The sequence below is a fragment of the Eumetopias jubatus genome, unplaced genomic scaffold (genome assembly GCF_037043125.1).
Source record: "Eumetopias jubatus isolate StellerSeaLion01/CBP00866 unplaced genomic scaffold, mEumJub1_p1.0 scaffold_7, whole genome shotgun sequence".
Taxonomy (NCBI): Eukaryota; Metazoa; Chordata; class Mammalia; order Carnivora; family Otariidae; genus Eumetopias; species Eumetopias jubatus.
The window spans coordinates 119,323,811-119,345,305 of record NW_028274813.1 but is presented as its reverse complement, the minus strand read 5'-3'; the positions used below and the strand labels follow the sequence as shown (position 1 = coordinate 119,345,305).

Below are 21,495 nucleotides of genomic sequence, written 5' to 3'. Positions count from 1 at the left end.
GGCTCCCCGACCCATGTCCGCCACCTCTGCCAGCTTTCTGTCCTCCCGGGCCGTGTCCCCGTCCCTTGTCAGTTGCTGACCTGCAGCCCACTCACTGACCCCTGCCCGCTCCAGGTGAGGCCAGCTCGCCGCCCCGGGCTCTTTCATGCCCCCTCTGTGCAGCACCCGGCTCGGAGCAGGTGCTGCACACATTTGCTCAAGGAATGTGCGAGTGTGACCTCCGCCTGCAGGTGAAGTTCCGGCAGTTTAGGTAGCCACCTGTGGGCTAGTGGCTGCCTGTGGGGCGGCGCAGCTCACAACACTCCCTGGCCACCCCGTTCCAGGCTCCGCTTCTCACCTCCTCCCCAGATCCTGCGAGCCCCTCCCGGTGCGGCCGAGGGGCCCGCGCTAGGCTGCATCTGCCCTGTCCTGTCTGGCAGCTTGGCTCGGACCTACTTCTCCACCTGCACGCTGGTGCTTGGACGCTGTGTTTGGCGTCCAGGAGGAAGAGACAGTCCTGCTTCGAGCCAAGACCCTGTCGGCCCCTCCTGGCTACCCCCAGGGGCAGAGCTGCCCTGACAGCTTCCGGACGGCTTGGGAGCGAGGAGGACGGGGCACGTGCTGGGCCTGGCCGGTCACATGAACGCACGACAGCTTCTCTGGCGGGACCAGCCGCACCAGCTACTGTGGGCGCCCCCTTGGGGCAGGGCAATGATAGGATAGTTGCAACTATTCTGGGAAATGAGAGAGGCACTTAGGCTAATTTCGTCAATCTTATTTTCCTTAGCTATCTAGCTTAAAATGAGGGCCGCGTTCATGGAAAACAAAACACGCAGGCAGGAGAATGAGATCGTTTGTATGTTTACTATGGTACAGCAAGATTTTCCACACCAGAGCCAAGGTCCTCTGCTGCCCACAGAAGGCTCTGGGCACACCACCCACACACGACATTTAAGACAATTCTTCATTTCTCTGACAATGACTTCTCCAAGTGCATATATAATAAATAAATAGAAAATACGTCTTTGTTCGTGGTGGCGCCTTTAAGAAACGTTTACATACGAAACACACTATACATTGAATTCCCGAAAAAGGACCCGCTATTTCGGCAACAGGAAGGAGACAAGCATTTCAGAGGAGTGTCCTTTACCCTAAAGGCCCAACTCATGTGAAGGCTGACAAACAGAAAGAACCATAGGGACAATTTTCCAAGCCACAAGACAATCCATGCCACCAAGAACGCGCCTGGCCACCAGCTGTGGTGACGGGTGGCGGAGAGAAAGTGTGCAGATCCTGCACTGTTACACATATGTACAACTCTGAGGATTCTCAAATACATCATTTTGGAAAGTAACCGAACCAAGGACAGTCCGCGTTCCTGGCCACCCAAAGTGATCACATCCTAAGTGGTTCACAGTGTGAGACCCGTTGCATTGACAGAGTCTGAAAACCCCGCAGAACCGTAGCCACGAACTTGAGGTCATCTCGGCTCCCCTCTGCAGGGCCACGCGGCTGCCCGCAAGGGGTCTGTCCGGGAGTAGGGCCTGGGGAGCTGCCACGTCCTGCCACCACCTCGGAGCCGCTGGGAGAACTGAGGTGTCGGCTCAGCCTGGGGAGGGGGCCTCCTGCCCGAGTGTCATGGGCACAGCCAGGCACAGGGAGCCAAGAAAGCCCTCTTTGAAGAAAGGGTTTGTGGTTGGCACAGGAGAGGGGAAAACGCAGCTCCTTGTGGAGCCCCCCGTGACCCAGGGACCTCAGCAGAGATCAGGAGCATCCCTCCTTCTCAGAGCTCTCTGCAGGGTGGCGAGCAGTAGCTGAGGGCCTGTGGTGGGCCCCGCAGCTCGGCAGGCCCCCCGGAGCAGCCACGCCAGCTCACCAGAAGCATGGCAGTGTGCCCCGACACAGTCCCCCGGGCCCCGCCTGCACACCAGGGGCGCCAGCGGGAGGGTCGTGGCTGCGGTGAGCCCTCCCGAGGGACGGCCGGTGCTTGCAACAGCGTGGAGGCTGCAGGGCCGCCGCCAGCCCGCGGGACAGAGCCCTATGTGCACGGAAGGCCAGGGGGGAAACCGCCATCAGCCAGTTCTCTCTATTCTGATCAGTTTTTTCCTTCCAGGGGTCTTGGGTCCCCCATTTGGGGGAGCTCCCTCGGGAGTGCAGGCACTCTGGGGCCAGTTGTTGAGGCAATGTGGTATGGCAGCAGGTGCTGGGCATGGGGCTCCTGGCCCGGCCCCCGGCCTGGCTGTGTGGTTCTTCCCCTTGTCAGGGTCTCACGTGCCCCATCCAAAAAATGAGGGTTTGGGACTAGGTCATCATTAAGGTCCTTTCCAACCCCGAAACCCCAGGCTCATTGAGGGGTGAGCCCATTCAAGAGCACATGAGGCCCCAAATAGGAGCTGACTTCTCTCAACCTAGCTCCACCCCCGTCTGGGGTCAGAGGGGGGCTGGCTGGGGACCGAAGTGCTCCCCGCGGGGGCGTTATAAGCCCCCCAGCCCCCCCCCCACATGCTTGGCCGTGATGAGTGGGCCAGCAAGCGGCGGGCAGAGGGTGACCTGCAGTCACCAGCTCTGGCAGATGCAGGCGGGAAGGGCTGCACCTCCGAACCCCTCTGCTCACCAGGATGCCCTGCCCTTCCTTCCTGCAGGCCCCCTTCCTCCTCCTGTGGGAAGCTTCTTGACCCACCCGAGCTCGCGGGATCCTTCCCTGCAGGGCACCTGCGCGGGTCCTCTTCATTCCCCCTTCACATTCTCTACCTGGTATCGGAGGGCACGCATACCTGACCGCCCGTGCCCCCAGCCTGCAAGCCCCTGACTCCAGGCCTGGCTTCTCACCACCCTGCATGCCCCGGGCACCCTGCGTCACAGGTGCTGGCCCGAAAGAATCTCATCTACAGCTGGGTTCTGTGTGCGGTAGGAAAAGCCACAGACTTCTGGAATCTCACAACGTAAAGGGCCTCAAGGTCACCTATTCCTCCCCCCATCCCAGGACCTGAAGTCTCTGGAAAGGTTGAACCCCTCCAGAGGCAGGGCTCGCCCATTCCCCGAGGGGAGCCAGTCCCGCCTTGGCGAGTGCTGTCTACACGCCGGCTCCTAACCCCACGAAGGTGGGTGCTTGCTTACAGGAACAGAGATTTCCCAAAGACCGAAGACCAGTCTCTCCTTTCCTGTCTCCACCCCGTACTGCGCGTGCTGGAGAGCATGGGGATCTGTGAATGGCTGCATCGGGGCACCCGCCGAAGCAGACCCGCTTGCCAGCACAGCTCGGGCTCCTTGTACGCACCCCCCCACCCCCTGCAGAGGCACAGACAGGAGAGAAGCACCCAGGAAGCTGCAGGGAAGAGAAGGTCTCCGGTGTGGGCAGCTCCGCCTCCCCGGGGCTGCAGGGAGACACTGAGTGGGGGCTGCAGGGGGCGGGCAGCACCGGGCGGCTGATGCCGCTGTGCCAGGGGCCGCCGCCGGGGTCCGCTGGGGTCTGCCGTCACCGCGCAGGGCGGCGGCACCGCGAGCAGACCTCCTCACAGCTGCTTCTTCCTCACCACGGGGATCGGCACCACTTGGAAGATCTTGGCCTTGTAGTCGTCCGTGTCCAGAGTCACCCAGGTGGGCCGGAAGCTCCCTTTGAAGCCAACGAATGCCATCTTCTCTGGAAAGTAGGGACGGGTACCGTGAACGGAAGCCCCGGGAGAATGTCCACACCCCATCACCTCGCAGGGCTCCCTGTCGCCGCCCACCTGCCCCTACCAGGGAGCCCTCCCCTCCTCGGTGCCCCCCGGCAGAGCTGTGTCCGGCTGCTGATGGTACCTGATGTCGTTTCCAGGGGCACGCGGGGGTGTCACCTGAGCCTTGGGGCCAGCCACCTGGGGTGGTGGCTCTGCTTTACACAGGACATCTCCCGGGAGCGCCTGCCACCTTTGAGCTGAGCCCCCACCCCTGTCTGAAGCCCAGCGTCCCCATCTGTCCACGAGGGATGGGCACCTCTACAAGATCTCTCCCCTGCTCCCACATGCTGTGGCCTTAGAAGGACTTTGTCCAGGGCACAGAGTGGACGGAGCAGCCCGACCAGATGTTGAGGCCTCAGCCCCACACAGCGGTCTCCCTCCTGCATTCAGAGCTCAACTGAGGGGCGTGGGGCTGTATGTCCACACCGAGGAACGGCCAGCCCGGCACACAGCACACATTTCTCACCACTGGGAAAGCACCACTTGACTGAGGTCACCTTAGGCATGTCAGCTTTTGGCCACAGGGTCTTAATTAAAAAGACAGAGGCCCCAAAATGATTCCAGGACTGAGCTGGAGAAGAGACCTCTCTCCCTGCGGTTCTCTTTCGGCTCCTTTGAAGGGCCTTCATTCATCGTTCCTGATTTTTCTCCAGGAGCTGCCTGGAGTTAACATCCCCTATGATGGTGACCGCCGCCGGGGTCAACACCCCTAACCCCTAACACCCCTAACACCCCTAACGGGTGACCCGTGTTAGATGTTTCTCGTGGTCAGGATGGCATGGCAGCCAACAGCTCTGACTGGTCTGGACTAGAAACATTCGGATCCAAATTCGAAACTTGGGCAAGTTACTGAAGTGTCTAATTCCATGTGAAATGGGAATAAGGGCACCGAACGTCCCGGTTCTTCATGAATTATAAGGTACTCAGCAAGGGGCGGGGCTGCACACTACACGTGGACCATGGTGGACATGAGTGTCCACAGACTCGCTCTGCCTCCCTCCCAGCCTCCCCAGGGACCACCCCCCCCACACACACACACAGCCTGTGGTGACAGTGATGAGTGTCAGGCCAGCATTTCTGGGCAGGCTGGCTTCTTCCCTGTGGGGTCTGTGCTGGGCTTTGTCACCAAAGTGCAGGGTGACCTTGAAGAAGCCACCTAGAATCTTCGGGCTTCCATTTTCTCCCGGGCAGGGAGGGACAAACAACAGCTATGCGGACTGTAGCGCGCCGTGCAGATGCTGGACGACTGCCAGAGCATGGAGAGGGACGTGGGCCCTGCCCGGCTGAGCAGCAGGACCTGGGACGACGGTCCGATCAAGCCACTTTTCTGCGGATACTTTTGTTCAAAAGCGGGGTGCACTTGCCGAGCAGACGGGTGAACCGCTCTAGCAAGTCCCTTGCAGTGTCTGGCTGCGCGTTGAGAGGGAGCTGCCGTGTGGCATGGAGACAGGCGGCACCTCGCCCATGCATTCCGGAAGGCCACCACTTGTGTTGAGGATTTGGAGGTTTGGCGGGAAGCACGGAGGTAGCAGCCACCGCGCCCCAGGCGCCTGGGCCCACAGTCCGTGGACGCCCACTTACCTTTCAACTTGAGGCTCTTGTGTGCCCCGAGGTGTTCCAGCACTCTGGTCCAGGGGCCCCTGGAGGTATATCTTCCCTTGGACACCATGAGCACTATGGAGCTGCGTGAGAGAAGGGGACGTTAGGGGCCGGAGGGAGGGCTCCTCCCGGGCGGTGGCGGTGGTCGGGGCGGGGGGGCAGTCAGCGGTGCCCAGAGGTCCGACCGGGGATTTGGGAAAGGGCAGCCTGTCCCATGTGCCGAGCCGACCGGCCCTTTCCGTGTGCTGACCGACAGACATCCTGAGCAGCCCTCCCACACACCCCCGGCCTGATGCCCACGCATGCCTGGCCCCAGTGAGGACAGAGTAGGTGCGCGGAGCACACCTCTCCTGGGGCCGGCACGTGGAGGAGGGACATCAGCTTGCGCTTCCTGGTTAGGACTAGAGAGAAAGCCACAGCCTGGGGTTACTACATGCTCAGGGGAGGGTTAACCTCTGCCTTCACGTCCCTTCCCTCTGCTCAGGCAAGACAGCACTACGGCTCGGTTTGCAAATGGGGAGACTGGGGAGAAGAGTGTGTGAGAGGGCCTGTGCAAGGGGAGCCATGCTCGGGGGCGGGGGCAGAGACCCGGAGCTAGGGGTGCTCCCAGCCTGGCACTCCAACCTGCAAAAGCCCAGCTCCGGAGCAAGGCTCCCCTGCCTTGGTTGTGTTCAGGCCAGAGTGCCGGGAACACAGGCTCCCGGCGGCAGACTCAGCCCGCCGGGCCAGACAGGAGGAAGTGAGCACCTCCCCCAGGAACAGAAGCCCAGTGGGGCTTCCAGTTCACATCGCAAAGGAATCCCATAACCGCAGACCACAGTCCAGACATGGAGAGACTGTACAGAGTTCTGGAACCCACTGTCACCCCCATTTGTGTCCCACTGGGAGCAGAAACAGGTTCTCAGTGAGGGCTCCTCCTGCAAGGCACATGGGGCTACTGCCCCGGCCCAGAGGAGCGCTGGGTGGGGGGGGCGGGGGAGGGGTCCCATGCCTCTGCCCCTCCCCTAAACGGAGTGGCTCTGCATTTTCCCTTCTTGTTCCAGACTTCTGCATCCTGTTTCATCTCAAGAAGAAATCCTCTGGCCAAAAAAGGCATGAAAACTACGGCTCTCAAGATGAAAAATGTGTTTTCCCCAGATCAGTAAATCTGATCTTTCTGCACGAATGTGCAATGCTAAAGAAGCTCCTAGTGGGGGATGACACAGAGACTGAGTGTAAGCAGAGCCCCTGTCCTCTGGGCGCGCCCATCACACACTCAGCATTAGTGAAGTACATTTGTTCTTACCAACAAATATTTCCTAAGCCCCTCCTGTGTGGCAGGTGCCACACTGAGCACTTTACTCAGGCTTCCTGCTGTGCCGGCTCCTGGCTCTTCAGTGGATTCTCCACCCAGTTAAGCCAGAAACGCACATCTGAGTTAGAGGTGGGCCCCACATTCAGAAGTGCATACACACCCTGGATCCGGGAGCAGCCATGTCCCCGGTCCGACCAAGACTAGTGCTTTAGTAGAGGCAGAACTTTCTAGCTGCGTTGGAAGAGACCTCACCAGAGAGGTGCACGTGTGTTAGACTGGGAAGGTGCTGGGAGTTCCGGGGATTTCTAGCAGAGGGCGCAGGAGGTACAGTTAAGAATTCAAGCCAGCAGTCCGCAGGGAGGATGGGCCTGACCGGGGAGGCGGACGGGCCAGCCCGGGAGGAGGCTGAGCCGGGGTGCCGGTGCCAGAGGGGCCCGCGGGGCAGCCCCTGAGAGGACCAGCAGGAGGGCGCTCAGGCAAGTGGCTGATGAGGACACAGGGGCAGAGGAGAAATGAAGGGGGAGTCGAGCAGGACGCCCAGACTCGGGTGCAGTTGTCTGCAGGGACTGTGCTGATGAGCCAAAACAGAGCGAGCAGGAGGAGGGGCTGGTCTGGGAGGTTAGAAGACAACAGATGGCGAGAGTCAGTCCTAGAGGAGACGTCCAGATGGCCTTGCCCAAGGAGCAGCCGGACAGGAATGTCCGGGGCCAAGGAGAGGTCTGGGCTGGAGGCACTCAAAAGCCACCAGCATGTGGATCGAAGTGGAAGTGTGGGAGGGGTGAGACCATGCTGGGAGTGTGCCGTGGTCCGGGAAGAGGGCCAGGCCAGGCCTCCCACTCGTAAGCAGGCAGCCCAAGCCACCTCGGCCTGACCGGCATTCAGCACGGCCTGGGCTCCGGCACGAGTCGCCGGGCGGGCCCTTCACTGCGGAGACTCCCCGAGCTCCCACGGGCCCGACTGGCCAGGAAGGGGGCCTGGCCCAGGGTCGGCCGCGCACACACTCACTTGTCGGGGATGGCCGCGATGTGCTCAGACAGCTGCCATGGGATGCCCTGCAGAATGGCGTTCCGGAAGCTCGCCTTGCTCAGCACGTGGCCCCGGCTGCCGTCGATCACCACCACCTGGAGGCCGTCCTCTGCACTGGGGTGCTTCATCCCGTCCACCTGCCGGCCCAAAGCAACACAGCTGTGACGTGGGGGCCCGAGGGCGGCAAAGGCCCCGGGGTCTCCCGCTCCGGGGCTCCCATGTGGACCCTGAGGGCAGCCTGCCTGCGAAGCTGTTCCAAGCATAAGACCCTCCTCCATCAATTCTCTGTAGCCCTCTGCAGGGCCCCGAATGACGGCCCCATCACTCGGAGACTGTGGAAGTCAGCTTATGTGGACCAGGGGTCTTTGCAGATGCCAGTACGTTAAGGATCTGGAGGCGAGATCCCTGTGGATTTAGGATGGGCCCTAAGCCCAGCGATAGGTGTCCTTGTGAGAGGAAGGCAGGGGGTGCGGGGCTCCCACACTCAGGGAGAAGGCCGTGGAGACAAGGCAGATGATGCAGGGGCGTGTCCTCGAGCCGGGGACGGCGTGCAGCCACCAGAAGCCCGCAGAGGCCCGGGCAGGCGCTCCCTGGGAGCCTGGAGAAGGACCCGGCCCTGCCAAACCACCCCCCGCCACCACCACCACCACGTTGGACCTCTGTCCTCCAGGATGACCGGGGAATCCATTTCCCGGAGGAGGAAGGCTTGTGACAACAGCCCTAGGAGACCGACCCCACGCCACGGCCAGCCAGTCCCCCAGCGCCCCCAGCAGGGCCAGGGCCGCTCACCTCAATGTACGCGAAGTCGCTCATGAGGTGGAGGAAGCGCCGCCCGGAACTTTCCATCTTCACCTCCAAGAAGCGGTCCTTTGTCTTCTGGAAAACAGACACAGCCGGGCGCGGTTGTTGGGTCTGGGCAGCCGTCCCCCGCGTCCTCTGGTACGGAAGTCACCGCGTCGGCTGGGGGGCCGGGCGGATGTCCGGGAAGGGCCCTCCCTGGGTCTGGGCCCGGGTACAGGCAAAGGTCGCCCCCCGCCACTCACCAGCGGAGAGCCGGGGAGCTTCCTGGGCATGGGCACGTCCACGACAGCCCTCTCGGCGAACCTGGGGTAGGCGCTGGCCGTGCAGTCGCTGACGCCCGCGTTCCTGGGCATCAGAGCCTTAATCTTGATTCTCTCGCAGCCTCGCATGGAGCAGAAGGCAAACCTCTCTCTCTCGTTGTGCGCTTTCAGCTTCAGGAACAACAGCCTGCACACAGGGAGCGCGGCCGGTTTGCTCTGGCGAGGGAGCCCTCCTCCTCCCCCCCCCCGCCCCCGTTAGTGTGGCCGGTGGGCCGGGTCTGTCTTGGGTCACTGCGGTCGGAGAGAGAAATGCATCGGATGGAGGGAACAACCCTAAGGCGGACCCTCTGCTCTACGCCATGCCACGTGCTGGCCGCAGAGGCACACAGTATCTCACTTAACCCTCGAACGATCCTGAGCAGTAGGTACCGTTACCGTCCTGAGTTCTCAGACGGGGAAACCATGGCTCAGAGAAGCCAAGGGACTTGCCCTGGACCCCACAGCTGCACAGTGACGGAGCCGGGCGGTCTGTCCCTTCACGGCGCCGGCTCGGGAGCGTGCTACCAGTTCCCTGCCGGGCTTTCCTCCAGACCAGAACTGATTCTCGCTTTGGGGCGAGGACCAGACGCGGCCCGGGGGGGGGGGTGCAGGGGCTCAGATGGTGAGCAAGCCAAGGTACTAACTTGGGGCTTATCGCTGTTGGTTCAGTTCCGGAGAGAGCTTTCTGGTGGTTCCCACCTGTTAGCACATCTGACGCGGGCTGTCCCTGGGGCTGACCCTCGGCTGTGCCCACACCGCCCAACGAGCCCGATGCCGCGACCCCCACCCCACCCCACCCCACACTGGTGGCACCAGAGACACATGCTGGCCGGGCAGAGGGGCCCCGAGAATTGGGGAAGCCCGACGGTTTGGGCTTCTACATAGGAACCAACATCCTGTAACCCGGCTCCCAGTCCCCGAGCGTGTAACCGAACTAAGGCACAGCCTCGTCATCAGCGCGCCCTGACCGCGGGGACGGAGGCCGGGCACCCCGGTCTGCCCCCCGCGCCCTGCGTCCTGACGGTGGGCTGTCTGCGGGGCGTCCGCGGTCATTCACCGCTGCCTGGGGTCGTTATCGGGAGCTCTGTGCTCCAGCGGCCGCTTCACCAGCAGGCGCCGTTCCCTCCTCGCCGGCCGCCTTGTCTGCCCCACGGTGGCTGAGGAGTCACGGGAGGAGAGGGGTGCTATCCGCGGCCCCCACGCCAGCATTTTACTTATGCCTCTGACTTTCAAATTCTAATTTCTCTCTGATCAAACTGATACACCTCATCTCCAGAGAGACGAGCACCTGATAGGGATCTCCTTAGCCTCCATCTCAATACAAGGATGGGAAGGTGGGGCGCCTGGGGGCACAGTCAGTCAAGCGTCTGATTCTTGGTTTCGGCTCAGCTCCTGATGGCAGGGTGGTGAGATCCAGCCCCTCACTGGGCTCTGCCCTGAGCGTGGAGCCTGCCGGAGATTCTCGCTCTCCCTCTGCCTGTCCTCTCTCTGCTCTCTCGTTCTCTCTCTCTCAAATTAATAAATCTTAAAAAAAAAAAAAAAAAAAGAATGGGAAAATGACTGTAAAGCGATCCTTTCCCTGGACTCCCCAGGGCCTGGCCGTCGACAGCCTCATGGCTTCGGAGATGTGCGGGCATTCCTGAGATGTCAGACTTACTCTTTTTAGGGGAGGGGACCAAACAGCTCCCTATCTCCAGACAGACGGGCCATCCCTGTTGTATCTACTGAGTAGAACCTGGTGCCATTTAGCACAAGGGTGGGGGGCTTTGGGAACAGATGGGCCTGGGTTCGAAACCAGCCGTGCCCAAACTGGGCTGTGGCCTCTGGGCAGGCCCCTGCTGATCCGTCTCCGTTCCCTCCTCGTCCCCGGCTCCGGATGAGGGGTGACATCACCTGCTCCAACTGGCCTGTGAGGATCGGAGGTAACGCACCACGTTTTCTCCGTTCTAAGATTCACTGCTTTCACTCTGCTCCTGAAACAGGCACATTTCCTACAATTCCCCGTGTGTGTTTCATGGAATGTTTTTTTACGCCCAAGCTTGGCAGCTTGGAAGATGTCATTGGTGGATGGTGCCATCAGCCTTTGAACCGAAGCCCCTAGCAAAGCATTTTACGCCACCAGCTGGGAACTCGCTGGTGGCTCTCAGGGGGGCCACACAGGGCCAAGCGGGGGCTCCTCACCCTGAGTCCTCGTCCCAGTAGTAATGGCTTCTGCCCGGAAAGCTCTGGTCCACCTTGTCCATCTGTGAGGTCCGCACGAAGGTGCCCGTCTTGGCTGTCTGCTTCAGCAAGCGGTTGTGCACATCCGACAGGATGGAAAAAGTGGTGCCTCGGGGGTAGCAGAGCCCCACTCGGATCCAGTCGCCCCTAAAGTCAGAGGGAGGGTCAGGTTACGGGAAGGGACGTCCGGGGCCACAGAGCGTCCGGGGCACACCCCGGAGAGAGACCGAGCCATCCTCCCCCATTTCCGCAGCGGGCGGTCCCGAAGGACCACCTACTACTGTAGTCACGGGGTCTGTGCGGAGTGTGTTGGGGGCGGGGAGGGGCTCACCGGCACGGTGGCTTGGCGCCTCCCAGGCCTACCCTGGGGTGCTCCACCGGGAGCAGAAAGATGCCCTCTCGTCCGGGTTGTTGTGAAAGAGCCCAGGATCTGGAGGACAGGGCTCAGCCCTCCTGGCCCAGCCCGATCTCAGGGCCCATTCATGTCTGTGGGTGTCGTTTTTCCACATCTGATGTCTGTCTCCCAGGGAGACCGTGACCGTGTTCACAGAGAGCGCGCCAGCCTCCATCCATGAGGACAGATCCTGAGTGACATGCTGTCATGTCACCTCCCTTGGTTGCCCTGGGAGGTGACACCAGCCCCAGCTCCTCGATGTGGCAGAGCAATAGCCCCTGTTGGAGCCTGACGCTGTGCCTGAGGTCAGCCGCGCCCAGAGCAGGGGGCTCAGCCCAGTCTCTGATCGCTAACTACCGGCTGCTCTCGGCCCCTCTAGAGGAGTCCTTCTGTGGGCCTGACGTAGGCTGGCCTGGGACTTCATCACGGTGGGACGTCCTCACCGCGGCCTTGAGCTCCAGGAGAGCGGCCATCCCCAGGTCACGCCACTTCCGGCTGGGCACCCACTCACTTGTTGAAGTTGATGAGCCAGATGATGAGCTCGGCGGGGGCTGTCTGGTCCCAGTGCACGGTGTAGCCCTTCTGCAGCGTGACGACCGGCTGGTACTGCTGGTAGTGCGTGCTCCGGGTCAGGGCCCCCTCCAAGTACAGGGGACGGTTGGGGAACTCGTTCTTGATGATCTTCATCCGTAGGTTACTAGTCTTGTAGGCCTGAATGTACATCTTTTGCAACCCAAAAAGGAAACACACATCAGGACAATTACAAGGGATTATTCCAAGAGCGTCTGGTTAACATCGGACTACAGGCCCCACTTTCAAAGGAACTTTCTCCTGGAGCCCTTTTAAGGATTCGTGAACCACCGGCCAAATAAGGGGGCATATCTTCCTGCCGGCGGGTGCGCGATCCGGCTCAGGCTTCCTGTGCATGCTCAGCAAAGGGCTCCGTCCAGGACATTCCAGTGGACACGGGGGAGGGGCTGGCTTCATAGTCACGCGGCAAACCCAAAGTAAACAGAGGAAGGAGGGGATGGGGAAGGAGGAGGAAGGGGAGGGGGGCGAGAACTTGGACAATCCCGCTGCGAAAGCCGCTTCCTTTCCCCAGCTGCTGTCCCGCCTGCGTCGGAGAGACAGCCCCGGGGCGTGTGGCCACTTCTCCCTCCCTTTCCCTGGGTCCAGCCCCTGTGTCACTACGCCCTGCACCAGTGAGTGGCATCTCATTTCAGAGAACGCACGGGAAGTCCCGCGGAACCAAGAGCCCGGTTGCTGTGGGCCCGCCTCAGCAGGACACGGTGTCCTGTATTCCCACGGCGACGTCCCCGTGGCCGCGAGCCACTGTGCACGTGGAGGGGAGGGGGCATCTCCCCTCCGGTTGTGCTGCCCACGAAATGGAGAGGGAAACCTTGGCACTGCCCATAGCTGGGCGCGCAGGAGAAGCACAAGTTCAAGGGAAGATCAAGCTGCAAAGGGAAGGGAGGGGTTGCGAGAACTGACGAGGCAGCAGCCCGTCCCGATACCTGGGCAAGCGCTAACGCTCAGAGCGTTTCTGCAAGAAGACAAGCAACGTGTGGGAAGGAAAGGGTGGGAGGCTCCGCCCAGGGCCGCCGCAAGGAGGGCCCGCCCTCGGGGCACGAGGGCCCAGGGTTCCGCCACCCTCTGATTCCTCAGGACCCGATCCCGTCTATCCGCAAACTCTGACCCCACCTCCCGGAGTGCCTTCTCAAAGGGGCCAGGTCGCCTACAGCTCCCCCAGCATCGCATCCCTCGCCCCGAGCAGGCAGGCCGCAGGAGCCTCTCTGGATCCTTCCACGGGCCCACCTCCCCCCGGGGCTCTCCAGCAGGGAGGCGGGCGCCCTTCCCCTGCCCTGGCTCCAGGCTCCACCCGGCTTTCCCAGCCTCTGGTTGGCACCCCCACCCTCCCGGCCCCTCTTCCCACCCTTAGGCTCTCTGCGGGGACCACCCTCCTCAGCCCACCATCCGGCCTCTCCTTCTATCGCACAGAGGCCCCGACCTCCTGCCCTGAGCCCGGCCCTGTCCCCCCCGCCGGTCCTCCTACTCCACCGGCGCCTGTCTCTCCGGCACCCCAGACTCTGAGTGCCCACCTGGCCCCGGGGCCCCTTCCCCTCTCTGGCGCCAGCTCCCTGTCCCATCTCTCCCAGACCCCAGACTTCCTGCAGCTCCCTTCTCACTGCCCCCCCGACCCCCATTCCTCATGCCCGCAGTACCTGCCGGCAGGTGGTCCCAAGGACGACCTCCTTCTTCACACTCACGTCCCCCCTCCGGGGCCACTGGGCTCGCCGGGCTCCCCCACCTGTAACACCTTCATTCTCTTGGGCATGCCTCCTCCTTTATTCACCAGCCACGTACTAACTAAGGGAGCATCATCATAGCTAACGAAGGTTTTCGGTTCTACCATGTTCCCCGTGCTGTTCCATACAACAGCCACTGGCCACGCGGGGCCACAGAGTGCTGGAAACGTGACCAGCGTGGCTGAGAACCTGCATTTTAAATTTCATTTTAATTAATTTAGATTTCAAACTGAAGGCAGTGTAAAATACTTTCCCGCTAAACGTGACTTTATCATTTCCGTGGGACTCGCTTCCACTTTGTTGAAAATTTACACCCAAATGGTGTGGGGACTCTGAAGACTTCGAACAGGAAGACAAATACATAGATGTAAAGTGCCTTACTGATGATTTTTATGCATCGATTACATGTTGAGACGATAGTATTCTGAGTGTGCTGTTAAAATACATTATTAAATACTATTCAAATTAATTTCCCGTTTCTTTCTTCCTAGCCTTGACACAGCTTCTAGACGACTTGAGACCACACGCATGGTTTGCACCACAGTTCTGGCGGCTGAGGCTGGTGGAGCACTTCACATCCGTATATGAACCCACGCCCACAGCCTCGTTAAGGAGGTTCAGCTATTATCCCCATTTCACAGATGAGGAGTGGGTTTCACCTCTGCCCACATCTTCACGCCGACTCGATGCCCTGGGGCCTGACTTTATCCAAGCCCTTGGCCTCAGAGTGCCCCCTTCCAAGGCCTTCTGCTTTCTGCCTATGAAGTGTTTTCACTCTGACTTTTTGAAAACTCTACCGGGTGAGGAGGAAAGAGAAAAAGAAAAATCGGAGAGGAGAGACACCCAAATCTCCTGCTCGGCACAGAGCCGGGCCTGCGGCAGGCCCGCGCTCCTCATCACAGGACTGGGGGGTGGGGGCGGGATGGGTGGCCCCAGGGGCGCCCTGGCCTCCCCACCTGTGCGTAGCGGCCGCTGCAGATGGCCCCTCTCCAGTCGGGGACGTTGATGCAGTCTGGGTGCCGGACCAGCCAGTTGTCGTCCTTGGTGAGGTAGGACCCCGGGTACTCGGACACAGAGCCATCGACATCATGGAACAGTGACGTCTTATCCCCGTCCATGTCCAGCTGGTTGAACCAGGGCCCGGGCTCTCCGAAGAACACTCTGGAAGTAATCTAAACAGAGCCCAGGAAAGTGAGGCCTGGGCCAGAGCTGAAGGGAAACGGCGGCCGTCATCAGGCCAGGGAGAAGTTTCCGATTCCCGCTGACATGACACCCTGGCCAAAGCCAAGACGCTCTTGGGCGCTGCAGGAGACCTCACGGCTGACCTCCCGGCTGACCTCACAGAGGAAGCCAGACAAACAGCCAGACGCTCACCGGCCTCAGCTCTAGACGCAACATGTCCGTTTGGCCTCCGCCCACAGGAGGCCCGGCTGCTGTGGGGGACCCTGGAGAGTGCTCCGATGCGTGGAGGGGACGCAGGGTGCGTGTGTGTGTACGTGCTGTTTTATCAAGACAGTCTTTCAACACCAGCCGTGGAGGTCTCCAAGACTGACCTCTCGCAGGCCTCAGTGGCCTGAGTAAAGAAATGAAGTAACAAGTTTCACTCCTTCCCCTCGGCCCACCAGTGCTGGGCAGACAGGCCAAGGGCAGGCCCAGAGGAGGACCAGGGGGAGGAAGAGAAAGTTCTGGGAGGTCCGTAACCCAGAGTAAATGCCCCAGGCCGTCTGGCCCTGCCCAGCCCCAAGGGGCAACCCTCTGTCCTGCTCTCCTCACCGCAGCTCCTTGCCGGCACCTGTCTGTGTCCGGGGGGACCCCGTTCACTCTCCGGGAGAGATGAGCAGAGCACCTTTAGCAAAGAGGGCCTTGGAAACCCTGGGATTTTAGATTAATTGTACCCACTCAGGTGGCCCTGTCACGAGACTCAGGAGGTCAAAACCAAGGCCCTTGGAGGAACAATCTCAGGCCCTTGAGTCTGGCAGGAGCCCCTGCAGAGGCTCTAGGGGGTTGGAGCAGGGTGAGGGCAAGCGGGCATTTACGTAGCCAGACTTGACCTGTGGGGCAACCTACACTTGTACTTTTCCAGTCTGGATGCCGACAGGCTGGGATGTGGCCCAGCCTGCTTGGAGGAAGTTGTTCATTCCCTGTGGTGGTGGCAACAGCTCAAACTCCAGCCCTGGGGGACTTGTGAATCACCGCCCAGAGTCTGGATTTGCTGGGAGCCTGCCCCAGCACCTCACTCACCGGGACGTCCTCAAAGGCAATGTTGGTCACGTTGTTATGAGGGCAGCTCTGCCAAGCGTTGTTCAGCCGGAAGGCCAGGGCACTGGTGTGCCGACCCTCCAAGGCCGCAAACTTGCGGAAAGTGCAGTTCTGGATGTTGATGGGGCCATCATAGAACTGAATTCCTCGGATCGGAAAATTCCTATGGAGTTAAGGAAGTCCGATGTCAGGCTGATCGCCATGTTATGCCATGGAGTTGTCTGCACCCTCCAAGGTGGATGAAAACAGAGACTTCCTGGGTAAACCATTCCTGATCCCCACCTCCAGCAACCCCTCGCTGCTGGGCATTATTGATTCATTAATTAATTCACTGAGATAACATTTACAGATAGAGTAAATGTCAATAAATGATTGTCAGATGACTTATTGGATGGATGGATGGATGGATGGATGGATGGATGGATGGATGGAAGGATGGATGGATGGATGGGTGGATGGGTGGATGGATGGGTGGATGGATGGATGGAAGGAAGGATGGATGGATGGATGGAAGGAAGGATGGATGGATGGATGGATGGATGGATGGATGGATGGAAGGATGGATGGATGGATGGGTGGATGGATGGATGGATGGATGGATGGATGGAAGGATGGATGGATGGATGGGTGGATGGATGGATGGATGGGTGGATGGATGGATGGATGGATGGAAGGAAGGATGGATGGATGGGTGGATGGATGGATGGATGGATGGATGGATGGATGGATGGATGGAAGGATGGATGGATGGATGGGTGGATGGATGGATGGATGGATGGATGGAAGGATGGATGGATGGATGGATGGGTGGATGGATGGATGGATGGGTGGATGGATGGATGGATGGGTGGGTGGATGGGTGGGTGGATGGGTGGATGGATGGATGGATGGATGGATGGATGGATGGATGGGTGGGTGGATGGATGGATGGATGGAAGGAAGGATGGATGGATGGGTGGATGGATGGATGGATGGATGGATGGATGGATGGATGGAAGGAAGGATGGATGGATGGGTGGATGGATGGGTGGATGGATGGATGGAAGGAAGGATGGATGGATGGATGGATGGATGGATGGATGGATATCTGTTTAGTTGCTGGTTTGGGGTTTGGGGAATTGCCCTCTATTCAAGTACTTCCCCCAATTTTTCCATTCTGTGAAGAGTCATTGGGTAAATACTGTAAATATTGCTACAGAATGGTAGTATTATGTCCCTTAGGAGACTAGAGCCATTAGTCATTATCGCCTTTGTCTCAGTTGCCATAAAAATTTAATCAGATTAAAACCCAACCGAGTTTTGTCTGAGTAAGCCTTTCGATTGCAAGTCTCTGGGGTCTGGGACAGAATGGAAGGTGACCATTATGTGGTAAGATAACGGTGCATAAGCTTCTGAGCATCCCTCGAAGAGAGGCAGGCCCCCCCTGGGGGGGCAAGAGTGTGGGCTGCCAGAGGACCCCAGGAAGGCCTTGATCACCAGGCCTCAGGGAAGGGATGGGGGGAGGCCACACGCTCAGAGGCGGAGGGATAGAAGGGACTGGAGAATGGGCCACTTGGCCCAGCAGAGGGCAGGGGCTCAGAGACACCCCTCATCTGCCTCCGACTCCCAAACAAGCCTTGAGAGGGGTTGGCTAGGCTTCCTGGTGGCCCCAAATCTAGGCTCGCTCATTCTTCAAGCCCAGTTGGTATGCCTTTACTGCCTCCGGGCCGGGCCCCCTCCTCCCACAGCTGACGTGAAGGAGGAAGGGCAGCAGGAGGGGAATGAACACAGGAGAGGGTCTGTCCCCAGGGACAGGCCATACTCCGCAGTCCCCCATCCTCCACCTTGGGCCCCCCTGCCCAGATGCGGTTCCCCGAGGAAAGCCCTAATCACACCAGTCTTGGCCTGCGCCTTCAGTGGACACCAAGGACTTCCCGCATTTCTGCATCTGTAGATGGAATCAATTAGCATCAGCGCCTCAAACCCTAGTTCTCGTGGGGCGCCTCCATTTCAGGCACTCTGGAGACCACTCACCCTTACTAGCTGTGTACATAGAGTGTAGACTCATTTTCCTCTGAGCCCAGCCTAGGCCTGTTCAGGACGGATCACCGGGGCCAAGGAGTCCCCACTCACGAACACGGGGTGAGGAACCTGCCTGCTTTGGCAGAACCGTCAGGCCTCCATAAACAAACTCGCCCCTGGACGTCATCAGAACATTCTGGCCCTGGGAAGCTGGTAACCCTCAGCAAAGCAACCCCAAATATGCAGATGCAGAGTTGCTCATAAAAATGACCCAAAGGGACGGGCGCAGCACTTAGGCCAGACGAAAACAAGGGCTTCCTGATGGCTTGTGCCAGCGGAGGCTAGGATTCTGTCTACAAAATCCTTGCAAAGCCCACATCACTGTGGTGGGAGCTTCAGGCCGTGTCCTGCCCATAGAGGCAGGGATTACATTTCCCTGGAGAAAGGGAAGACGCCCGGGGAACACTCAGCACTCAGAGAGCAGGTCTCCCTGCACTGCTGGCCGGCTCAGGGCCTTGCTGTCTGGTTCAGATTCACGTTGGAGCAGAATCACCATCAGACGGGGGAGATATGTCCTCTCTCGGAACCCCCCCCCCGCCCCCCGCCACAAGGCTCTCTGAGGAACTGACTGAGTCCCTTTCCTCTACGAGCGGGTCAACCCTCCAGGTCACCCCCTGCTCCGACCACCTGTTGTCTCCCCACCCCACCCCCTGCCTTGAACTCCACCTGCAGCAGAGAGCCCACGACCCCTCCATACAGCCCTACGATTCTGTGGATGAACAAGCACGACCAGCGGAAGTTCCTTCCTGCACTACACTCACTCGAACCCCTAGGGCTCGTGGGGAATGAGTTTTGTCTTGAATGTGCCTGGCAGCCCCGAGGATGCGTGACAACACCTCCCGTGCTGTTCTCCTGAATATGCTCCCTTCTCCTGACTGCAGCTCCCCGTCTGCGTGCCACATGGCACCGGGTTCTGTCGTCCTCCTGGTTATCCTCATTGGCCTGAGTCTGTCTGTCCGCCATCCTCAGAAGCGGGGGTAATGCGCTGTCAGAGGAGGAAGGAGCTGTGGTCGCTGAGCCCAGACACTGAACTGCCACTGACGTGGCCCCAGAACCCCACACTGCATTCCGATCATCATGCGGCCCTGTGGACTGGTCTCTAACACTGGTTCATTTTTTTTTTTTTAATTTCTCTCTGCTGTTCTCGATTTCACCCCACTGCTGGCTAACATCTTTAGATTCAGTGATTTCTCTGACCGGTAACAGAGGAATTCACAGCCAGCAGGTGGAAATCACACGCGAGCGTCATTCCCTCCACCGACGGAACAAGGAAGCTGCCACGGCTGCAAACCTACTGGCCTATGGGGAGGGTCCTCCCCCTGTGGTCCAGGCCGCCGGGGCCCCAGATCCTGTTGTCCATCGTCTCTGTCCCCACGTTGCCACTCTCGCCAACAAACAGGCTGTTCTTTATCTCCTGCTTGGAGCCATCATCATAGGGGAAGGTCCCACCACTGTAAGGGGAAGATGTCTGGGGTGAGCTGTCCAGAGCCGGCTTCCCACAGAGCGCCCAGCACAACGACGGTTGCCCTTACCTGGCCAGGGTCAGGCCGATGCCATTGTCAGCAAACCTGGGGACAAGAGTGGATGGTCAGAGCCTGCTCTCACTCCCCACGCAGGGGAGCTGCAGAGGGAAGGACCCTTCCCTGCCCCTGGCATCACTCAGTGGACGCTGTGTGGGGAGGCAGGCTTTACCTAGCACGGGGTCTGCTGCAGGCGCTGTGGGTTCTCCCACTCAGTGTCTGCTTGCAAACATGCGCTCAGCGTTTGGGGCCACGTTGCATCAGCAGCACGCACCCCAGGCTCCGTGAGCCTCCCTCTGCCACCCGTCCCTGCCCACGACTCCAGGGCTAGGTGCGAGGTTGGATCTGGGAGGACCTGGCCACTCTTGAGTCCCGCACCAGGTAAAGACAGGCTACGTGCATACGGTTCCATTCCGCCCCCTCCCCCCCCCAGCCATCCCCACTCCCATTTCAGCCACAGCAAGAAGGACAGACGGATTCCAATTTCCCAGTGGTCAGGCAGCTACTGGGAAGGGCAAGACCCACGGTCACAATTACACTGTGGCCATGCTTTGGAGTCCAGTGAGTTGCAATTTCAAGCCCCTGTTCAACCACTTACTCGTTGTGTGACCTTCTGGGAAGGTCACTAGACTCAGCCTCAGTTTACCCTCTCCAAAATGGAGGTGATAATTTGTACCTTCAAGAAGCACAGTAACAAAGACCACCAAGGATTCAGTGCACAGCAGGTGCCCAGAACATGCTGGCTTCCTCCTTCTTTCCTCCTTTCACTGACTGGCTCTGTGGCTGAGAGAGCCTCACCCAGGGACTGTTTGATGACCCAGAGCACCTGCGTATGCTGTTTTAGGGGGTCTTGGGGGGGTCACTGCTGGCTGGGGGGGCATATGCCTCTGCCTGGGGGGGGACCAGAAGGCCAAGGGTCTGTGCGTCTGCTTCCTCCCTGCCCTGCTCTCCTCTCCCCCCGTGGGGGGGGGGGCACCACCCCCTCCCTGTCCGAGACCCCACGGCTCTTCACACCGACAGCTGTCCAGCCACACGTCCCCGCCGCGCAGCCAGGCCCCATGGTCCTGGTTCTTATAGGCAGTGAAATGTCTGATGATGGCGGGCTCCCGGGGTTTCAGCGGGTCGGCATCCTGGTGCGGGCTGTACCTGGAAGGCACCGTGGGGAGGGCACAGGTGGCAGTCCTGGACGGACCCCCTTCTGGCCGTGAGCTCCTCCCCACCCAGCAGCCGGCTCATGTTGCCTGGGCGCCCGCACGGAAGCGAGGGTCTCTCCTCCAGAGCCCACCCCCCCGCGGGCCCAGGAGCCCCCGCCCCCCGCGGGCCGAGGCAGGTCATGGCGCAGAGGGAAGTCTAGCCAGCCGGGCCCAATCCCGGCGTGCCATGCAGCCCCTGGGGCTGGGAAGGAGGCCCTGAGATGCCCAGCCCCCCGCTGACTTGGGGGACCCTGGGCCTCACGCCTGCTCTGGGCTCCAGCCCATGGGCTCCGAAGCGGAGCGCTGAGCGGGGCTCAGTGGTGTCCAGACCAGCACACGCCCTCCAGCCACGGTGTCACGCCTCCAGTGCCACTCACTGCTGAGGCTAGCCAAGCACCTCGGCCTCTTTCAAGGGCACTGGGCTGTCTAATAACCTTGAGGTTTTGACAGCACCTTCGGAAAGTGGCCCCTGGCCTCCGGCTGAGCTCTGTCCCTTCCCACGAACCCGACGGTGCAGTTCTCCCTGACTTCTCCCTTCCCCTTTTAGATCCCAGCCCAACCTGCCGACGTACCAGGTACTGGCTTTTGCTGAGGGATCCAGGAACCTCTAGAGATTTCTATTTCCCTGCAGCTGCTGCAGCCTAAGCCCTAATGCAGACTCTGCCCTGCTCAGATTTTCACCACGTTACCCCAGCAGCTAGCTCCATGTCCAGGATGTAGAAAGTGCTCCCTACATATTTGATGAATGAATGAGTGAATGAATGAGTGAACGAAGAGGATGGCGGTGGGTCAGGAGGTCAGCAGGGAGTGTGTGCCTTCCCAGGGGGT

At 60.1% G+C, this 21,495-nt stretch overlaps 1 protein-coding gene across 1 annotated transcript in view; it reads right to left on the bottom strand.

Annotated features, from left to right (window-relative positions):
* Positions 1-3,491: 3,491 nt before the first annotated feature.
* Positions 3,492-21,495, bottom strand: part of CEMIP (cell migration inducing hyaluronidase 1) — a 56,533-nt gene continuing 38,529 nt past the window's right edge. Inside the window, exons 17-28 of the mRNA XM_028089433.2 lie at positions 20,489-20,620; positions 19,487-19,522; positions 19,250-19,405; positions 15,876-16,056; positions 14,591-14,806; positions 11,840-12,051; positions 10,896-11,081; positions 8,658-8,862; positions 8,404-8,490; positions 7,594-7,751; positions 5,277-5,377; positions 3,492-3,619 (exon numbers count right to left, since the gene is read on the bottom strand). Coding sequence (XP_027945234.1) covers positions 3,492-3,619; positions 5,277-5,377; positions 7,594-7,751; positions 8,404-8,490; positions 8,658-8,862; positions 10,896-11,081; positions 11,840-12,051; positions 14,591-14,806; positions 15,876-16,056; positions 19,250-19,405; positions 19,487-19,522; positions 20,489-20,620 — 1,798 coding nt within the window. The remainder of the gene's footprint in view (positions 3,620-5,276; positions 5,378-7,593; positions 7,752-8,403; positions 8,491-8,657; positions 8,863-10,895; positions 11,082-11,839; positions 12,052-14,590; positions 14,807-15,875; positions 16,057-19,249; positions 19,406-19,486; positions 19,523-20,488; positions 20,621-21,495) is intronic.